Source organism: Phyllostomus hastatus, unplaced genomic scaffold, assembly GCF_019186645.2.
Source record: "Phyllostomus hastatus isolate PE091 unplaced genomic scaffold, TTU_PhHast_1.1 phas_contig_81, whole genome shotgun sequence".
Classification (NCBI taxonomy): domain Eukaryota; kingdom Metazoa; phylum Chordata; class Mammalia; order Chiroptera; family Phyllostomidae; genus Phyllostomus; species Phyllostomus hastatus.
This window is the reverse complement of record NW_025333962.1, coordinates 2,559,086-2,580,801: the sequence shown is the minus strand read 5'-3', so window position 1 is coordinate 2,580,801 and position 21,716 is coordinate 2,559,086. Positions and strand designations below refer to the sequence as shown.

Sequence of the window (21,716 nt, the reverse complement as noted above, 5' to 3'; positions counted from 1 at the left end):
AGGTTCAAGATGGACAGGGCCCCAGTGCACCAAAAGCTAGAAAGATGAATGGATAAGGCCTCAAGTACTCCAAAAGCTAAAGATAATTGAATAGAAAGAAAGCCCTCCCCTCTCTGTCCCTGTGAGAACCACAGGGATGGTCTTTTGAGACATAAGTCCACCATTCTCCCAGGGCATGGTGCTTGATAAAACCTCCTTTTGTACGAGCACCTGCCTCACGGGTTTGGCTTTAGTTGCAGCAGGCAGCCAAACCTGTTTCCAGTAACAGTTTTTGGTGACTCCACTGGGGCCATGTAGGTCAGGGTAAGTTCCAGAGGGCCATAGCTGGGGTCCCAGCTGCCTGTGACAGGCCAACCCCAGGACTATGAGGACTTCCCACAGCTGCTGAGAACCTTTCTTGGGAAATTTTCCTGCTCTCCTTCTCAAGGTGTCAGCCTACTGAAACACTTGGCTAGTGAAAGGAAATGGGTTTCTGGAGAGTAGATGGACCCCAGGACTGGGGTCAAACCAGCATGCACACTGCGGGGTCCTAAGCCCTGCCACTTGGGTCCAGTTAGGATCATCTGTAGTATCAACTGGCAGGCTATCCTTGCTGGTTGGGCTTCATACCACTTGGGCTTCATGCCATTTGGGTCTAGTCAGAACCATTTGTGGTATTAGCTGGCAGGAGATAAGACTCTAAAACTTACTTGTAAGCACTCATTTGGATCAATGAAATGATGGATCCAAGTTTTGTTCATGTGTTCCCACTTTGTCTGGGGTCTTTCTATGGTTATGGTTTGGGTTTGTATTTTCATGTCCTCAGGGGTTGTTCTGTTGCAACTCTTGAAGGGAGCCCACTGGGCAGAATTTTAGCAGATTGGTCCAAGTACAGCTATGATCCAATGACTAAGAAGGAATTGGTTTTGTATTGTAACACTGCTTGGCCTAAGATATATATCTTAGATTACAGGGTGGGGGGAAATGGCCCCTAAATTGTTCCCTAAATTACTACACCACCATGTAATTGTCATTGTTTTGCCATAAGTCAGGGAAATGTGATGAAATCCCTTATGTCCAGGTGTTTATGTCTTTATACCATAAGGACTCAGCAAAGAAAAGGAACAATTTAATGACACAGACAAGGGACTTGGTCTCAAAACCACTCCCTGGCATTAAGACACAGGAAGAAAAGGAAAATGAAAAATGAGTCTCTGTAATGCCCTGAACCTAGGAAACACAAGATTAGCAGCAAGATTCCCCCTGCCACCAACCTCGCTGCTAGATACCCCTGAAACAGGGCCCAGAGGGACAACAGTCCCACCCCTATATGAGAAAGGAATAGTCTCTCCCTTGAAGACCCAGCAAAGCACCCACTCTGGCCAGGAAGCATCTCTCTCCAGATCAAGATAATTCCTTTGGAGGCAACATCCCACTGGCAGAATAAACCAGGAAGGCCACCCTGCTGGCCACTACTGGACACATACTTCAATTTCCATGTCAGATTTACTCAATTAGAAGAATCCCAACCTCTCATACAGGGAGGATCCTCAGAGAATGGCAGATCTTTCACCTCCACCTTTTGCCACTCACCACTGAAACTGGGCAGACATACAGGCTCTCTTTAACACCCTGCTAACGGCAAATGAAAGGCAACTAGTTATAAACAAGGCTAATGAAGAAGCTCATCACCTCCATCAGGAGAATCTCAATGGGACCCCCAACAAAGCTGAGGCAATTTTCTTGAAAGGACCCAACTGGGACCTGAATAGCAGGGACATAGGCTTCCTAGAACATTACAAAAGGTACATATTGGAAGGGGTTAATAAAAGGGTGCCCAAACAAAGAGCCTGAAAATAATAAAGGCAATTTAACAGAAATCAAACAAAGACCCTTCTGAATTTTTAGAAAGAACCTATCGGACCTATCAAAAGCATGCTGACGCTGATCCACACCACAGGCACCAGAGAATGTCCGAATGAGAAACCTGACTGTGCCCTGCATATCAAAAGCTCCAATGTTTAGATGGGGCATTAGGAATGAATCGCTCCCAGCTGGTGGACATAGTAAAGCAGGCCACTGTTTTCTTAGTAACTGGGCAGGAAAACCAGATGAAGAGGCGAGAGGCAACACCAAAAGGAAAAGAGAAAGACCCACTAGGTGCCAATCAATGTGCCTATTGCAACAAGGAAGGCTACTGGAAAAAGGACTGCCCAGAACTCAAAAAGGATAGAAACTTGCATTGAGAAATGTCAAAAATAAATGAATCTAATGATATTTGAGGAGGCCCGGGGCACCCTTAGACACTTCCCAACCTATTACTATTTCCCTACAGGAGCCTCGGGTACAATTGACAGTGGAGAACAAGCTGATGGACTTCCTTGTACATACAGGAGCTACACACTCTGCTAAATACAAAACTAACCAAGAAAAGTTCAGCTTCAATAATGGTTACTGAAGTGACCAGACAGTTAACAAAAGCAGGCATTCCTCCAACTTCCAGAATGGTAGCTTGGGGATCAAAACTTCCACATAGTTTTTTCTGCATGCCAGACTGCCCCATTCCATTGCTGGGTCAAGATTTACTTTGTAAATTGCAAGCACAAACAACTTTTTCTCCTGAGAAGCAACACTTATGCTTAGGAGTCCCACCAGAACATGCTCTCCAGCTCCAGGTGTTCCCTGACTTGCCCAGAAGCACCCACAGGTAAACTCTTCCCACCTGAGATTGACTAGCAGGTGGAACCCTAGGCAAGAAGGTTAACATCCAACCTATAAAAACTAACCTAAAAGAAGGGGCGTGGATCCCACAGAAGAAATACCCCCTTAAAAAGGATGCTTAGAAGAAACTATATAAAGATGGGAGCAGCTTCACGGAGAATGGTTAACAAGCCGGGTACACAAGTTATGGTAGTCACCATAAACAAGGTAAGAGAAGCCCAGCCCTTGCCATAGGAATGTCAGCAACAAAGGCTGAACTCCTAGCCCTCACCAAAGCCTTAGAATTATCCTAGCAAAAGAATGTTAACATCCACACTAATTCTAGATATGCCTTCATGGTAGTCCATGCCCATGGAGCAACATGGAAGGGAAAAGGGCTCTTACCCTCAGGGAATAAGAATGCAAACATGCAAAAGAGATTTAAAATTGGTACAGGCAGCGTGAATCTACCAAACCAGATTGCCATAATGCACTGCCCAGGACACCAGAACAGTTCCCAAACAAACCAGGGAAACCAAACTGCCAATAAAGCAACAAGACAAGTTGCCCAAGGGCAGGAGCTTCTTAGGGCTTCAATTCCCCATGTGGACTCCCTAGAATTTAAACCCCATTACACAGAATGACATGAGAAACGGGCCTGTGAATGGGGATACTCTAACAGTGTCCCTACTTCTCTATGGAACATCAACATCCTTGAAGCTCTAGTGTATTCCATCCTCAAACACTTACGTGAAGGGACCCACATTTAAAGGACCCTAATTTACACAAGACCATCCAGAGGATTATCCAAGCCTGTCAGATATGTGCCAAAAACAATCCTAAGACAGATCATGCCAATGGGAAAGAGAATGCAATATAAAGAGACATGCCTATTTGAGGACTGGCAAGTTGGCTTTACACAGATGCCTATCATAAGAACTTTAAATTTTTATTAGTTTTCAGAGACACCTTGTCTGGGTGGTGGAGGTATAACCCCACTATAACCAAGAAGGCAACTGAGATAGCAAAACTTCTACTCAAAGAAATAATCCCTAGGTTTGGACTTCCTTACAGCATTCAAAGTGACAAGGGCCTGACATTCACTTCAGAAATCTCCCAGAAGGTAGGACAGGCACTACACAGTCAATGGAAACTATATGCATTTTGGAGATCCCAATCTACAGGGGAGATTGATAAAATAAAGACCCTGGGGAAAATATGGCAGGGAGCACATTTGAAATGGGACCAGGCCCTCCCTATTGCCTTGCTCCAGATTGGGGTGGCACCCCAACACAGGCTTCAATTAAGCCGTTTTGAAATAGTTCATGGGAGACCCTTCCAAGTTTCTGTTTTAGGAACATCTCCTTTAGATGTAGAATGTAAATTAAAAATCAAAGAATATGTACAACAATAGGGCAAACACTAACAGCTTTGTACAAGTTTGCTCATTGACGGTCTGTCAGACAAACCCTTATGAAAAACCTGGAAAACTGCCAATATAAGGTCTTAAACAGCAGTTAGCCAAGCAACAGACCAGTTTCTATGATGTCCTGCTGACAACACACTCTTCCCTAAAGCTCATGGGAATCAACCCTTTGATCCACCACACACAGATAAAGTGGGCACCACCTGAGGACTGGGATCTTGCTGCTGCCATTGATACTGCAATGGAAGGCTGGACCTGCACTCCTGAGATTTAAAATTTCTCTTTCAGAACGGAACAGTGCCTCCCAAAGGTCTCACTTTGGAAGCCCATCTGCAACACTGTCCCTTGAAATATGTACTCTATCAACTTCACTTGTTCAGCAGGGCCATCCTCTAGACACCACGTATGCCACCTTCCAAAGACAGCGACTCTTGTCCGTCACATCAAGGCTTGTCTCCATTCGTAACCCACTTTTTCTTTTAGCAGATAGCAGGAATCTCTGCACCCAGGCATTGTTAAAAAAAAAAAGAGCACTATGCCTCTTGACAGTGGGAAGAAACTACAGAAGCTGAGACCTCCATCCATTTACCTTGTAAGATTACATGTTTCTAGTTTTGAAGGGGGGAATTGTTACTGTTGGCAGTCAGGGCACCAGGGTGGTGTCTCTCCCACTGGCCAAGATGTTACAGGGTGAGGTTCTTACACTGAGCGCACCAAAGGCTAGAAAAATGAATGTATAATACCCAGAGTGAGCCAAAAGCTAGAAAGATCATTGGATTGGGTGGGGGGAAGCCCTCCCCTCCCTATTCCTGTAAGAACTGTGGGCTTGAGCAGGAAGATGACATGGCCTTTTAAAAGGGGATCCATCTTTCTCCCAGGTCACCACACCTGAATAAACCTTTCCCTTCACACCAGCACCTGAGTATGGCTTTTGTGCAGCAGACGGCTAAACTTGTGTTTCAGTTACATCAATTTAAACCCCTTCTCCACTGCATAGGCAACTACCCTAATGGTTCCATTTGTCAGTTTTAAGTGTTCTTACAACAAACGGTCCTGTGTGTGTGCATTTTAAGTTCACATAGTGTTTTATGTTTCACTTTCTTGCTTTTATCTCAGCACGGTGCCCTCAGCCCCACCAAACGGCTGTGTTCTGTTTCCTGGGTTGGATGTTCTCCATGGCCTCCATCCCCCATCCGACTGACCACCTTTCCCCGGGGAGAAACAGCCACACCACTCTGCTTGATCCCCCATCAACCACCTACACCATGTGAATTCCCTTTGGGCCTGGCGAGGGCTATGATCAGAAGAGTACGACAGTAGGGTCCCTAGGTCCAGGATCATTATGATCTAAATCAGATGACATCTGGCAGCAGTACAAGTCCAGGGGCAGGCATGTGATTGCCCTAGTTTAACATGTTTTGACCCTTTCTCCCTGGGCTCCTGGCTCCTCTTCTCACCTGCCTATCCTTTCTAGCCTGTGTTCTTTCACTGTAGCTGCTTTGGGCTCTTCTGCAGGAGTTCCCTGTATAGTCTCAGTGTAAAAGAAACCACTGCAAATTTCTATTGCTTCATCCACCTGCTACTCTGGCCATGGGATCCTTGAAAAGGCATTTTCTATAAGCCCAATCATCTCACCTGTGGAAACCAGCTTTTCCACTGGTGGCAATAAAGCAATGGCAGCATTTCCATAAAACCGCTGTGGGTATATCTCGTGTTCTGTGATCCAAGGGCATAGCAGAGCTGGGGGAGACACCCTAGCAATGACCAGAGAACAGTCGTCTGTCCACAGGTTTGCACAGCAGCCTGCCCCACCTCCCCTGCAGGTGGCACCCCTGTCTCTAGGATCAGCTGGCAGCCGATTAGCCTGTTCGTTCTCCCCACGACATATCATCACCATGAGCAGAGGCCTGGAAGTGTTTGTAGTTAATTCTCAAGCCCCAAGGGGGTTCTGGGGAACCCTGGAGCTTGCACATGGTGTGCAAAGCAAGGCCGGTCTTGAGCACTGCTTCCCCTAACTCCCACTACATGTAAAATGACACTCAGCATTTGTCTCTGCTCCCCTTGGACTATGATCTGAAATGAAACTAGGCCCCAGTTCCTAACTATACACAACTTTCTCATCAAGCTCTTATAATGACAAGTGGAAGAGACTGTATCTCAGTACTGAATATATGAACCCCTAAATAAAAAGGCTGTCACAGAGCTCTCACTACCTACACACTCAGAGGAGCGATAAGGGACAGCCAGGCCTTGCTGGAGCCCAAGCCAGGGCTCTCTACTGGACACAAGCCAGGCAGCTCCCTCCTGGGTCCCCCAGAGTCTGGAAGAGGCCAGAGGGCACCCCTAGTATGGACCCCTGATCTGAGGGGTCAGGATTATTTGTTAGGGTTATTTGGCCACAGTCATTTGGCTTGATGAGATGATGACCGAGTCTCTTTCTGATATACAGCCAGGCAGCTTTCTCCCTCTCTGCCTACCATCCTTACATAGATAGCATGTGAGAACAACAAAGGGGTCCACCACTGTCAGAAAGCAAGCAAGCCCTGGCAGCTGTGGTTCAGCTGACTGGAGCGTCATCCCATAGACCAAAAGGTTGCAGGTTCAATCCCTAGTTGGGGTGCATATGAGAAGGCAACAGATCCATGTTTCTCACATCAACATTTCTCTCTCCCTCCCTCCCTCTCTCTCTAAAATAAATTTTAAAAATACTCAGGAGAGTATTAGAAAAGTTTTTTTAAAAAAAGAGTTCATGCCAGTGGACCTCGTGTCTCCCAGCCCTCCACACCACTGGGCACCATACTTCTGGGCTACATCTGAGTCTCCAGAGGGGGGAAGAATGGGTAGGCCTCCAAGTGGGCATCTGGAGCTCAGTCTGCAGCAGCCTGGGCCAACTCCCTTAGCAGAGGTGGGAAGTGGGGGCCCATCAGAGAAAACCAGCTGTAGAAGCTCCTCCAGTCCCAATCATGGGGCACTGGGGCACTGGAGCACTGGAAGAGACAGGGGGAGGAGGAATACGAGCAAACCCTGATCTGGGTTCCAGGCCACTGGCCCCCAAACTCACGAAAACTTGAGCTGATGGTATCCAACTTTGAGAAGCCTTGTCCAAAAATGACCCATTCAATCATAAAACCACTATTTCAGGAATCATAGTCCAAGCCATCCTAAAGTCTGTCTGTGTCAATGTACTGGGATCCCCTATCCAGTCACTGTGTGGTATTTCTGTCCCTTGAACTCACTGATGCAATGACACTGCCACTAAGTCATGGATTTTGCTAAATTCATCTATAGGAGCAACTACTCAGCAGGGGAAGCCAGGAGCACAGCGAGACTGACAGCACATCCACCCTGCTCCTGAGGGACAGTGACAGAGAAGTGAGCATGCCCAGCAGACACTCTGGAAGGCAAAGGGGACAGAGCTGCGAGGTGAGGTGCATGGGAGGCTGACCTCTCAGACCCATAAGAACCCAGCAGCCATTCCTACACACAGAAATCAAGCTATGGGTAGTTTATGGGGGAACTTAAAGAGGAGTGACAGGTTGACCTATCTGCCCACCCTCCCCATCTGCGCACCCTGAACCTCCCTTTCCTTGGATGATCACCCCAAATTTAATCTTAACTCCTATGCCCAATGCTTGGGTGGGAGTCTTTGAGCCTAGTGGGAACAGGCTCATCATGGGCAGCATTTAAAAGCAGTGAGTTCCAGGTATGGACAACCCAGCCACCTGGTAGTCGTGATGACGACAGCAGCCACAGAGACCCCAGGAAGATCTGAAGAGACTCAGGAGCAGCAACAATAAGCTTTATGAAGAGAGAGAACAGGACACACTTGGGTTACGGATGCCCCCCACCACTTCAGGTCTCCACAGTAAAACTGGCTTTTATAGCCCAGAAACGAGAACATCTGAGGAAAAAAACATGGACACTGCTAAGGGGACAGTCCAAGGTGGCACCTACAGTACAAAACCCAGTCTATACTCAGGTGAAGACCCTCCGGGGTCCTGAAGGAGGCGGATGGAGGAGCTGCTGGGGGCTGGGCCAGGGTTGAGCCAGCTTCCTCTGCCTGGCATCACTGCAGGGAGAAAGAGACAAGGAAAGAAAAAGAGGGAGGTAGAGGAGGGAGCAGCTGTCCTGAAACCCAGACAACTATGCCCCATTTCCACCAGCCACAGACACCTTCCTAAGGCTGAAGCCAACTCCCCCTCAATCATCACCCAAAACCACCACCCACCAGAGTTGATTAACCAGCATTCCAGGAGTGAAATCATACCTAGCCCAGAAAAGAGAAGGATGGAGGCTGCTGGCTCAGGATCAGAGGGAATGCAAAGAACCTGGAGCCTCAAGGGCTAGGCAAGGCCTCTGACATAGGGTGTGAGGACATGAAGAACGACGGTCAGATAGCCACTAGCCTCCTGGGTGGTCCCTGTGCCCCTGGACCCCTCAGCCAGCTCCTGCCTACAGAGCACTAGGGTAGCACAGGGGCCCAGTGCTTCAACATTGGGGTGCAACCCTGCCTTACAAAACATCACCAATGCCATAGAGGCTGGGGAGTCTCCTGGATCACTGATCCCTGAAATTCAGCCCCAAATGGAAGCCTTCTCTTGGTTGCTCAGGGCCCTCAGGATGGGGCGGGGCCCACCTGAAGCAGCATGCTGAGGCCCAGGTTGCGGTGCCTCCGCTCGAGCTCTGACAGGGCCTGCAGGAGGGACCTGAACCTCTCTGCAGGGTCAGCATCCTCATCCTCAGGGGACCCCTCCTCTTTTTCTGCCTCCTGCAGGAAGCGCTCCTCCTCCTCCACAAAGAAAGCCCGGAGCTTCTTGTAGTCAGTCAGAGCCTTCTTTCTGCGGTCCATCACATGTCCCTGCAGAGAAAGCAGAAAAGGACACCTGTGTCCTCAGGCTTCACCCAGGACCCCAGCCCCATGCTGACCACTTCAAGGAGAAAAGGTCTGCTACACAGGGCTCAGCTGCATCCCAAGGCCCTGCCAGATAGGATCAGAGTACATACCCATGCTCCCTCATTCATGAGCACCCCAGGGCCACTCCCACTTGCCTTCCACACAGCAGCAGCAGACTCAGCCTGGCCATGCAGGTCCCGAGCATCATTCAGATCTTTTCTCATGACCTCCACAGACCCCTTGCTCTCCTGCGAAGAGATGCTGGTTACCAGGTGGGCGGCCACACCTAAAGGTCTAGGACACCCCTCCCTTAGCCCAGTCCAGGGTACACTATACCTCCCGAGTTCACTGAAGGTCTGACTGTCCAGAATGCCCCACCGATGGTCGGTCCTATCCTGCCAGCCTCATGCAAACAGGCTGCAGATGCCAGAGGGTTCTTAGTGACCCCACTAAGCTTCCTCCCTGAAGAAGCCTCACAGAAAATCCCATGCCAAGAATCTAACTAGATAACTGGACATGAGTGTCCCCTCAGCTACCTGTTACTGTCACGAGCACAGGAGTGGAGGGTGGTATCTGCCAACAGTCACCATATCCTTTTCAGGAGGAATGGCCCTGGCAGGGTCATTCTGGGAATCCCTGATGAACATGGTGGCCCCTTTAGGGTGGGCATGGCCACACCCAGTGTCTTCCTGCAAGACACTGGCACTGGCTGTGCACTGACCACGTAGGTGGAAGAACCCTCCTCCCCTCCCCACGCAGGAAGAGTCCTCAGAAGGAGAGCCTAGCTAGTCTACTCTGATAAATGGTGCTTAGCGCCCACTACCCACAAGGGTGGGTTCCTAGGTCGCCAGTTAGTGGTTCCCACCCAGGGTCAGGTACCACATACAATGCAGATAAGGTACCAAAACAGGCAAATGGAAACCCAAAGAGGGCTGAAGGGACTGGAATACAGAGGAGCCTTAACTGCTAGACAACCTCAGAGGAGGGTTCACCCCTGGGAGGAGGCTGCCATAAGGTGACGTCATGACCGAAGGAGGAGCGGTAGGGCCCCGGGAACTAGGCACAGGTGCAGAACTTGCAGCAGGACGCCGTTGGCAGCTGTCTAAAAGAGAAGGGCAGTCCAAAGGGGAAAGGATGGGCCTGAGGGGATGGGGGTCGGGGTATTTGGGAACAGGGCATCAGCTGGAGGAGGGGAAGGTGGACAGGGAGTCGTCCCCAGGAGGATGGTGAGACTAAATGCACCGTCTGGCGCGGGTCGGGAAGGGGATGGCCCCGCACAGGGCACCGCCCGCGCGCACCTTGCCGCGCAGTGCTTTCCTCCAGCGGGGCTCCCACTCGGGCGGCTCGGGCCCTGCTGCCATCCGGCAGGCGGCGCACAGCGGACCCCCATCAGCGCGACACAGCAGCTGCAGCGCAGCCTCCGAGGCCGGGCCATCGCGCGCAGGTGCTGCGGCCGCCTCCTCGAGCGCCAGCAGGCGGCGGCTGAGCGGCGGGCGGCCGGGCTCCACGGCGCGCTGCCAGCAGTCATCAGCACACTCAGGGCAGGGGAAGGGCCCATCCTCCTCCGCCCAGAAGCGCACCACGCACGCCCGGCAGAAGCGGTGGCCGCAGTCGGCGCGCACCGGCTCGCGAGGCACCCGCTGGCACAGGGCGCAGGCGGCCTCGGCGGGGCCTGCAGGAAGCGCCAGGGCGGCGGCGGGGCCCTGGAAGAGGGCGCGGGCGAAGAGGCCGGCAAGTGCAGACCGGGACACGGTCGATGGAAAGCCAAGACGCTACTCTACAGGGCCAAGGATGGCGACCGAGACGCACGGGGCGGAGACTACGGGCGCTGCACGCACGGTCCTGGCAGCAGCGTATATCACCCGCGGGTCTTGTCAACGGGGCGCTTCATTCTCTGGCCGCTGGGCCCTCCACGTCATCGCACCAGGAAATCTTACAGCAATTGTCACTTCCCTCGTAAATTACGTGTGGGAGAGAGAGAAAGCAATTTTTATTATTTGGAGAGCATGTAAAAGTCTTGTAAGCTGATAGGACCTGAGCGGCAAAGACCCAGCGAGGTGGGAAGAAGCCGAGAAACTGCCTTGGAGTTCCTCCAGTAAGAGACAGCTTTGCACGCCCCGCCCCGCGGGGCCTTCCTCGAGGACTGTTCCCGCAGCGCCCAGCGCCCAGCCCCCAGCGAAGAGAAATCTATTGATTTCTTTAGGAAAAACAAAAAAGTTTTGGGGACAAGCAATCTTTTTACCCTGGACACAATCAAGCACGTAGTTAAAAAAATTACTATTACGTTATTTTAATTTTTAAAAAACGAATTTACTATCCCATACAAGTGCAAAATCTCCGAGGTGTTGCTTTTCGGCTTTGCAGGTTTTGAAAAATCTGTTATAGACTTAAAAATGCACCAAGTTATAGTTGGAAATGCGACTGGTAAACCGAGGTTGTGTGGAGGAACTGTTAGAAGGAGGAAAGTCCTTCAAGGCCAGCTGCCCGGTTTGTAGGGCAAAATAGGAACGTAATGAAGAGAAAAGTTTTCTTTTTTTTAAAGAAAAAAGCAATTGAACAAAGTCCATGATCAGCCACAAATATACAAAGAGTACATCAGTTTGATACAAAATAGTACAGTAGAAAATGACCCCCGTGAGATTTGTTAATTCACAAAAAAAATTATAAATACACATAAAACACACACACTCTCTGACCAGTTATTGTTATTAAGAAATAGGAACATATACTAAGATTCTTTTTTTTTCACTATTAAATTACCAAGATCCCCCTCCCAATTGCCAAAAAAATAAAATAAAACCTGACTTTATAGATAATGATGCTGCAGAAGCCAATCCCTAGTGGGCGCTAAGCCCAGAGCCAAGAGGGTCCTTGGCTCTCACAGGAACCAATTCAAAAACAAACCAAATTAGAGTTAAATTGGAAGTAAGTTTATTGGGTAGAAAGGGTAAGCAAGAAAAGCCACTCCACAGACTAAGACTCTCTTCACAAGAGTAGGAAGAAAGACCCCAACCATCTCTAGAGGTTGAGCTTATATCTGTTTGTAATTTGTATGGAAAATTGCTGGTATAGAAAAATAGAGAGTGGAACATTTGTTGGGATTAACTTTAACCTTCACAAGGTATATTTTGTGACATTGTGTTTTCCTTTTATAATATAGGTGAACAATAAAGTATGGATGAGTAGCTATTAATCAATCTTTGCAGGAATTTCTTTTGTTCTGGAGGCTCCTCATGGTCTGCTTGCATCTCCAGTCAACTGCGCTCCATTTCAGGCAGCAGGTAGCAATCTCCTGACTTAACTTTGTTTGACTTCAATTAATTTATATAGTGCTCATGCCCCTCTCCTGTATTAATATTGCTTCTGGGAGGCAATGTAGCAGTTTTGTATTAAGAACCTTCAGATTTTCATAATCTTTGAAACTGCTTTTCTCAAAATGCACTATAAAAATAAACCAAAATGGAAATAAAGACTTTCATGGTTTGCTTTGGGAAAATGTTTGTTATATCAGTATGTAAAAACCAAAAATGTTAAAGTTCCAATAATAGGGGAGCGGTTCAGTCATCACAATCACCATCAATTTGAAAACATGCACAGGAGAGCTGGGAAATGAAAAATGGTAGACATTGTTACATAGCTGTCCCTGATTCTGCTCCTGATTCCAGTGTGTGGGTTTTCTGCACACCAAGCAACTTTCCAACACCAGCTGGGTGACTTACAATTTAACTCAGTTTTGACATTACCTACCCAGAGATGGCATCAGGCCCCACAGTCCTATAAGACTGCCCCACCCCTTCACATGTCACCTGTTCTTTTGACCATCCAGCTATAGAGTGGGGTTTTCTATGAATCTCCCCTTGGGTTCAATTAAGTCTCCAAAGCAGCTGGTAAAACTCAATAAATCAATTTACTTACCAGAACACCAGCTTAATATAAAGGATATGACTCAGGAAGAGCCGAGTGAAAGAGATACACAGGGCCAACTATGTTTGAAGGGGTGGGAAGTTTCCATGCCCTCTCCCTGTGGGTATACTACTCTCCCAGAGCCTCCATGCTTTCACCATCCAGAAGCTCTCCAAACCCTGTCTTTTGGGGATTTTATGGAAGCATCATTACATAGCCATGATTGATTAAATCATTGACCATTGGTGATTGATTCAATCTCTAGCTCCCCACCTCAAACTGGCCTCACCCAGTACCCTGAATCACCAACCTCCTTCTCCCTTGTCCTCAGTACACTGAGGTGCTGGTCAGCATCCAGTACTCTTAGGAACAAGGTCCTGGGTCCATTGATTACAGAGAAAAAGTTTTCAATCAAGGTAAAGATAATGTTTTGGCCTCAGTTGTGTTTTTGCTCCAGACCCAAAAAAGCAGAATGATCCCACTAAACAAATCCTTGCAAACTCAGAACAACTCCATGGCTGACATCAGGACCAGATGCAATGATCAATTATAAACCAATTACCCTAGCACCAACCGATTAGTGTAGATCGTAACCCTGACTCCTTTAGTCATCATGATGAATACTTTTTTCCCCACATAATCCATCCCCTGGAAACCATCAAGAGCCAGGTCTTTGAACATTAGCTCACCTGTGACTCTGAGCATGGCACCATCTCCTTATAATAAATCCTTCCTTTCTTGGCTGCAAACTCCTGTTCACGTCTTATTGGCCTTTGATGCATGCAGGAAAATGGACCCCTTTAATCTGGTAATGCTAGCTTTCTTTGAAATACTGTACAGAGACATCAGAGCTGACTTTAGAGCTGTCCTTAAGACCTGAAGAAATGATTTATTATCCTTACTTTACCTTCAACCAATCAGCTCCCAACATGACCTAAACTAGTGGTGTCTTGTGATTTTGCCCTATATAATCTGTAACCCACACACAATCATGGAGTCAGGTCTTTTAGAGCACTAGCCCCGTCTCTGGATTGGCCAATTTAATGTTAAACTTTTTCCTTTATACACTGCAAACCCTTGCTCATGCATTTCTTTTGGCCTGTGTGCACAGATAGATAGACTCATACTGTAGTTTGGTATCACTACTAAGAGGTCAGCTTGAAATCATTGTGGTTGTGATATTGTGATGATATTGTGATTTATAATACAAAAATATATTTGGTCTTTGTTTCAAATATAGCTCTTAAAACCCTTGGAATTTTCTATGATAAGAGCCATAAAGGTATCTTTTGTTATGTGAATGAGGTAACTCTGTAAATCCCTTAAGGATGGGGCTGGTCATCAGGGGAACCAACCAGTGATTAGAGGGTTGGAAATTTCAATCCCATCCACTTTCCTAAAAGGAGGGGAGAAGGGCTGGAGGTTAAATCTATCACCAATGGTAGGTGATTTAATCAATCATGCCTGTATAATGAAACCTCTGTGAAAACCCAAAAGGCCACAGTTTGGAGAGCTTCTGGGTCAGTGCACACGTGGAGGTGCCAGAAGAGTGGTGGGCTCAGAGGGCAGGGAAGCCCCTTGTTCTTTTCCCATGCCTGGCCTTGTGAATCTCTTCCATCTGGCTGTTCCTGAGTTATGTTCTTATAATAAATTGGCAATCTAGTGATATCTTTTATGAGTTCTGTGAGCCACTCTGGCTAATTAGTTAAACCTGTAGAGGTGGTCGTGGGAACCTCTGGTTTACAGCTAGTTGGACAGAAACATCGGGGGGACAAACTCTATTTGCCATTGGTGTCTGAAGTAGGAACAGTCACGTGTGCCTGAGCCCTTTACTACTGAAACGGGGTGCAGGACAAGAGGTCCCCGAGACCCCCATAGCCCTTTGTTGGAGTATGGAGGGAAAAGGCAATACAGCTTAAAATACTTTTCATAACAAAGGCAAGGTAACAGCTGTGCTACCACATAGGAGCAAAAGGTGTGTGTGTGTGTGACCTTAATGGCATAACCTGACTCATGATGTAGCCAAGGGAGTTGAAAGCCCCTGGATCACTGAGTCACCCTTGCCCTGACTAAAGGTGGCAGCCAAGGGAAGGTAGAACAATACAGGGAAGCTGGCAAAAGCATCACATTGTGGGGGAAGTCAGAGGTGAGGTCACAGAGATGAAGTCAGGATTTAAACTAAGGGTGGCTAAGGGCAGGCAGCCATGAGAAGAGCTATGTTGACAGTAGTGAGGTAGGAGATGGTATGAAGTTTGGGAAGGGCATAGTGAGTGGGGAGCCATGAGGAAGGAGAGTGATGATGTAGTATCCATGTGAAGGGAGAAGTAAGCAAGTAGCTATATAGTTTGTAGTCAGGTCCCTACCATGCAGCCTGGTGTAGTGAGGAAGGAGACATGAGGCTGCTCTGATCATTCCTGCTCTGACTCCAAAGCCAGCAAGAGTTTTGCCTTGCAAGACACTGACTCTGGGGACTCAGGACATAAGGAAAGGCCCCTCTCTCAGGAATTGTGCCTTTCCTGGGCTTCACCATGATGCAGTCATGCAGCACATGTATTCTTGAACTAGTACATGGAGGCTGAGGACAACATATCACAGATCCTGAAGGAGAGAGTTGCTCTGTGAGGATGGCAAATTTGATACCTTTGCAAAGGGAATGAGAACTATTCACACAGCCAGCTTAAATTCAGACAAGGAAATGGGGAACTTCTGGTTTGGGGACTTTTGGCTTATAGCCTTTTGGGGAGCAAGGGAAGTACTAGGTCTCAGGGAAGAAGAGGGCTCTAAGCATCAGTGCTTTCAGCACCCCCAAGGTTGGGATATTGTAAATAAAAGCCTGTTCCTTCCACCATTAATTGTTGGGTTGTTCACCAAAGTGCCACGTGAATGGGCCCCCATCTACTTGGTTACACTATCCCCAGGTAGTATCTCTAGATCAGAATTGAGTTAATTGCTTGGTGTTGAGGGGGGAAAAAACCAGACACTTCAGAATTGGTGTCAGAATCAAATTAGCATTCCTGCAAATTTCCCATGTGCAAACAAAGATAAAAATGGGGTCACAGAGTGTTAAAGACGAGATGTGTTTCAGGATAGTTCAGTTCAGCCTGTGTCTTACCCAAAAGAAATCTGAAAGACACACTCTCAGCATGATACCCCCACAAACTGCAAGGCTGCCTTAAATAAAAGCTCTTTATTTTCATACATATTTTTCTGCTTCATGAAAAATTGTTGTCTCACTATGGGGCTGAAAAGGGAAAAAATCAGGATAGGAATATTGGTGATTATACCAACAAATTGAAAGTATTAAAAGAAAAAGTTGGGTAGAAAATAAAAATTGCAATTATATTATTAGCAGTGGAAATAATTTTCCAGAATTTTCTATGTTTTCAGAATAATACACTTGAAAATTTGTTTTTAAACCTGTATTCATTCCTAATACATGTATTTAAAGCTACATGAACTTTTAAGTACAGATAAGCTCAATCACATATATTTTGTAGGTTGTATACTTTTAATTACATTCTCAATATTTTTAATTCCTCATATGATTTATTTTAACCCAAATATTATACTATTTTGTTGTATGTTGGGAACCACCCTGCCTGGTTTCAGAAGCTGTAACCCCCCATGAATAGGCTGAGTAAGAGACCTTGGGACCATAAGCCACTAAGGACACAAAGCTTATCTTCCTGATAGGGGCACTGCCTCTGTCCTCTTTTACTTCACCCAGTTTGGCCCTGGGTGGGTGACTGGTTAGCCAATGACTAGTAAGAGTCCTCAAGGGAGGGACGACCTAAGACAGGCATGGTCACAAAGGAGCCTTCAGGGAAGGACTTGGGGGGCTATAGAAAAAGGAAGTGATGGACCCTCACCCCTCTGCTTTGACATAGCTTGAGTCCTCATTCTGCCTGTGAAAAGTCTCCTAATCTCTTGGTTGCCTTACCTCCCCTGCCTGACTTAAGCCTGAAACAAGCCGGAGGGTGGTGCCACCCTGGGCATGAAGAGGCAGTTCCCCAGGGCAATCAGGCCTAAGAAAGAATGCATAAAATCCTCTGAAAACTGCTTTGTTAAGAATGCCCTCAGTTTTCTGATAAGGGTCTAAGCATGAAATGAGTTTGTTTCCCAAAGTTTTATAGCCCTTTAGCTAACTGACCCTGACTAAGAATAAGCTCTCATAGTTCTTTGTATGTTATCCATTGTTTGATCCTTACTGCCTGACAATGACTGATGAGCTTTAACTGTATTCCTGTGCAAACTGAGTGCAATAAAAGCCCATTGAGGAAAAGGCCCCTGGCCCTTCTCCTTTGAGAGATCAACCTCCTTTCCTCCCCAAGCAGATCATGTCTTGGTAGACTTATTCATCCATGGCTGATGGGGTGCACTCTACAAGTGGAGCGCCCCCACCACAGTTGTGTATCATTTTCTTTTAAAATACATAGAATCTATAGCTAAATTTAGTAAGTAATTTGTAACTTTACTACTACCTATGAAGAATGTAATGGTTATATTGACTAATTCAACAAGTCCTGCTCTAGGACTGAATGCATGGATTGAATGGATTCTTGTAAATGTTTTTCATGTGTTCTCTGTTTGCTGTTCTCTGTTGTAGTTCCAAAGTCTTGAGATTATTCATTGTGTTACTCAGTTCTTCAATGTCTGCTTATTTGTCCTTGATTCCTCAATATCTGTGCCACAGGTGTTGAAATCTGCAACAATGCTGATCTACCTGTTTCCACGTGTGCTGCAATCAGCTGGTTTATTTTAAGGTGCTATAAAGTGCATGTATGCCAAAGATGTTCATGTTGACTCAACCTAGTGTTCACTGTACCAGGATATAATATCCTCCTCTTTCTTATGACCATTCTTACCCTAAATTCTACTTTGTTTGATGTTAAGATATAAATATGATAGAAAATTAAAAAATACCAGAAATACATAGAAGTGAGTTATATTTAAATTAGTACCTGTTGAACATGTGTGGAACCCAAATAAATCATACTTAAAAGAAAATGTTTCTTTCAACTCACATGTTGGGATTAAAAAAGGGAGGCAGTAACCATTTCCTATGGGTTGAATTGCATTCAGAACAAAGATAAATTTAAGCTTTGAAGTCCCGCTCCCAGGAATATGTCGATATGACATTATTTGGAAGAGCATTTTTGAAGATGTAATAAAGACAAGGGTGGTCCCTAATCCAATAACTGGTGTCCTTATAAAAAGAGGAAATTTTGGATGCAAACACAGGGAGAGGCCACATGGAGATGGAGGCATAGGCAAGGCATGTGTCCACAAGGTGAGGACCACCAGGGACCACTGTCAAAATCCCACAGCTGAAGAAGGCAAGAAGGACCCTCCTCTGGTGACTTGAGAGGGACCAGAGCCCTGCAGACACCTTGATTTAAGACTTCACATCTCCAGAGCCAAGAGGGAATAAATGTCTGTTATTTTAAGGCACCCAATTGGTGATTTTTTACACACCATTCAACTCAGTACATTAATGAACTAACAGAGTAAACCTAAGTAAACATGAAGAAAAATAAATATAAGAGCAGGAATCAATTAAGTAAAGAAAAAAGAAGAGAAGACAAACAAAGTAGAAATCTGGATCTTTGAAAAAATTGGTAAGATACCTAGACCTCTGGCCAACCTATTTAAAAGTTTCTTTTAAATAGAGTAAGAGAAATACATTATAGATCAAACTTTTGATGCGGACCCCGGCTTGTGGGGTCCACGTCATTATGGATGAAAATAAGACATTCACATGGATTACCGAATCTGGTGGAGGAAAAGGGACGGCATGACTTTTCTCTCAAGGGGAGCAGAAGCCTTGGCCCCTGCTCCAATGAGCTTTTATTGTCTTACTGGGCACATTACAAGAAGGTCCTCATTAACTATGCACAGGCTCACTTTAGGTGGTTACCTTTATAGAAAACAAAGGAGAGGATGCTGGTAATCACATCACAGAAGAGGGATATTTGCAAATGAAAAGGCAAAAGTAGTTCAACCAGTTACACTCATCCTTGGAAGGTTTAGCATGGTTTTTAGGAAGTTGCTTTGCAGTAAATGCCCTCAATTCAGGGTGAGGGAGTTTTAGCAAAAAACAAGACTCATAACGGCCTAAATACATTGCAGGCCTGATTCCCCACAGGAAAATCTATCCTTGGGCATGGGTCCTGTACATCTCCCCATGGAAGCTGGGCCCACGCCATGCAGAGTGGCCTCCCACAACTTTCATGACCTATGATCATATTCATTCAGAAAAAAAGTCTTTTATAAGTTGCAGCATTCACTGTGATTATTAACAAATAAGAAAATGTCAGCAACTGAGCTATAGAATGAAACTTTCTTAAATTGTAAAGATTACATACTAAAGGAGAAATAACTGTGGATATAACAAAAAATTAAATAAGACATTTATGAACTACATGGTATTTAAAAGCCAATATGAAGCAAGTAAACTTCTAGATCATATAAGAGACCAAAATTTGTCTAAGGAAATGGAGAGGTCAAACCAATGAATACATATGAAATCAACTGATGTGGAAGTTTAAAAGACTATCCGCCTCCAAAAGTGTGGGATTAAGCACCATGAAGGTAACAGACAAAAATGTAAGAGAATTTGTTACCTAGAGATGAAGAACTTCTTAAACAAAACTAGAAAGCACTAAATGTAAGGCAAAATGTTGAATGGAGATTACAGCAGAATTAAGAATGTCCATTTGTAGGAGGGTACAGCCAGAGGGTCCCCAAAAGAAAGATTTGTAATTTAGTTCAGAGCTCAAGGTGTCCAGGAAATATTAGAAAAATATATAGAATGTCCTCACCCTCCACCCCAGGGGAAAGGACAAATGGAGCAGGGCCATTGAGAGCTGTTTTGCATAGCAACAGCCTTGCAGCTACCCTCTGGTGTGGTCATTTAGCATATCTATTACCTTTAACTGGTTGCATAGATATGTTAAATAGCTGTGACCAGCTATGAGCCGGGGGAATGGAAGTAACTTCCCCACCAAGATGTAACTGGGGGGCAGGTCCCAAGTTACAGCGTCTGAGTGGGAGCTCAGAGAAGATTGGCTCCAGGACAGGGGGCCACGCCTGCCCAGACTCATGATGGCAGCCCAGTGAAGCTGGAAGGATAAGAGTTCTGGCATGTGAGGCCGAGTGTGGGAGGAGTCGGAAATGGCGCTGCAGAGGAAGATTGGCGCTGGGATTTAAAACCCAGACTTGGCGGCCATTGAAGGGAGAACCATGCAGCTGTGGCATTGTTACAGGGTGCAGCCAAGAGGGGGGGACCCCAAATGGACATTTGAAATGGGGTCCAGAACTTAAGGTGTCCAGGAGATTTTAAGATGTCTCCATCCCCCCCACCCAGGGTGTGGGTTGGGGGAAGGGACAAATGGAGCAAGGCCATTGAGATCTGTTTTGCATAGCAACAGCCTTGCAGCTACCCTCTGGCGTGGTCATTTAACATATCTATAGCCTTTGGCTGGTCGCTTAGATATGTTAAATAGCTGTGATCATCTCTGAGGGGGGGGTAGGGGGGAGGGGGGGAATGGAAGTAACTTCCCCACCAACACGTGAGGGGGGCAGATCCCCCAAGCTACAGCGTCTGTGTGGGAGCTCGGAGAAGATTGTCTCCAGGACATGGGGCCACCCCTGCCCAGACTCAAGATGGCAGCCCAGTAAAGCTGGAAGGATACGAGTTCCGGCATGTGAAGCTGAGTGCGGGAGGAGTCGGAAATGAGGCTGCAGAGGAAGATTGGCCGCGGGATTTAAAACCCAGACTTGGCGGCCATTAGAAAAGAGAACCACGCGGCTTTGGCAGAGTGGTGGCTCTCCCCTTCCCGCAGCCCTGAGAGAGAGAACCATGCGTCTTTAGCAGAGTGGAGACTCCCGCATCCCAGAGAGAGAGAGAACCACGAGGCCTGGACGGAGTGGGGACCCCCGCAGCTTTAGAAGGGGGAACCACCACCTGGTTTTAGCAGAGATCCTGGCGATTCAGCCGAGGGTGCCGGGAACCCAGGGAGGTCTCCCAGTCGAGAAGGAGGACTGAGAACCAGAGGACTGTCTGAGCCATGGACTTCGTTTTCCTTCCCTGAAATACGGTACTCTGGACTGGGCAAAGGGGGGAAGGAAGGAAGGACTGTGTCTGTTTGTGGGTGTTTTGGGGGGACTTTGGGGTTTTTGATAAAGACATTAGGTCACTACTTGAAGTTTGTATAGCATTAAATAAACATTTCCTTTCCTTTTCACGAATCTCTGGCATTGAGAGATGTCTTTCCTCGGGCGGCGGACATGACGGAACTGGGGGCCTTTTAAATAATAGTATATCGTCCCAGGCCCCCCCTTGTTCTGTTCTGTAACAGCATGGCAGGGAGGATCGCAGCCACTGAGGAGAGAACCATGCGACTTTAGCAGAGTGGGGACTCCCACAGCCGTGCAGACACCGTCCACGATGCAGCCACCTGCGGCTCCTCTACCGCCTGACTCCGAATCCCGGCCAGCTCTGCAGCCGCGGCCGGGAGAAGGGGCCACCAGTAAGTGACTCCAGAGCACCAGGTCACTGCCCGGCCACCGCAGCCACCGCCAGGCCTCCGCACGCTGCGCCCGTGCTCTCATCACTCGGACTCAGCCAACCTCGCAGCCACCTGCTCTGGGCAGGACACGATGAGCTCCACGCTAGCCCTCTCAGTGGTGTTGCCGCTGCCGCAGTTGCTCTCCCAGAAAGGGGGATCACCGCCCACCCCCCTGCAGCCATGGGAATAATCACCAAGCGTCTTTAGCTGGAGATCTGGCAACACAACCAATGGTGCTGGGAAC

General features: G+C 47.1%; 1 protein-coding gene across 1 annotated transcript; it reads right to left on the bottom strand.

Annotated features, from left to right (window-relative positions):
• Positions 1 to 7,883: 7,883 nt before the first annotated feature.
• RNF187 (ring finger protein 187) lies at positions 7,884 to 21,515 on the bottom strand. The gene is made up of 5 exons (XM_045850520.1): positions 21,330 to 21,515; positions 10,298 to 10,771; positions 9,155 to 9,247; positions 8,742 to 8,963; positions 7,884 to 8,174 (listed from the first exon to the last, which is right to left on the bottom strand). The coding sequence occupies exons 1-5, from the start codon at positions 21,513 to 21,515 to the stop codon at positions 8,172 to 8,174; spliced, it is 978 nt and encodes a 325-aa protein (XP_045706476.1). The 3' UTR covers positions 7,884 to 8,171.
• Positions 21,516 to 21,716: the final 201 nt, after the last annotated feature.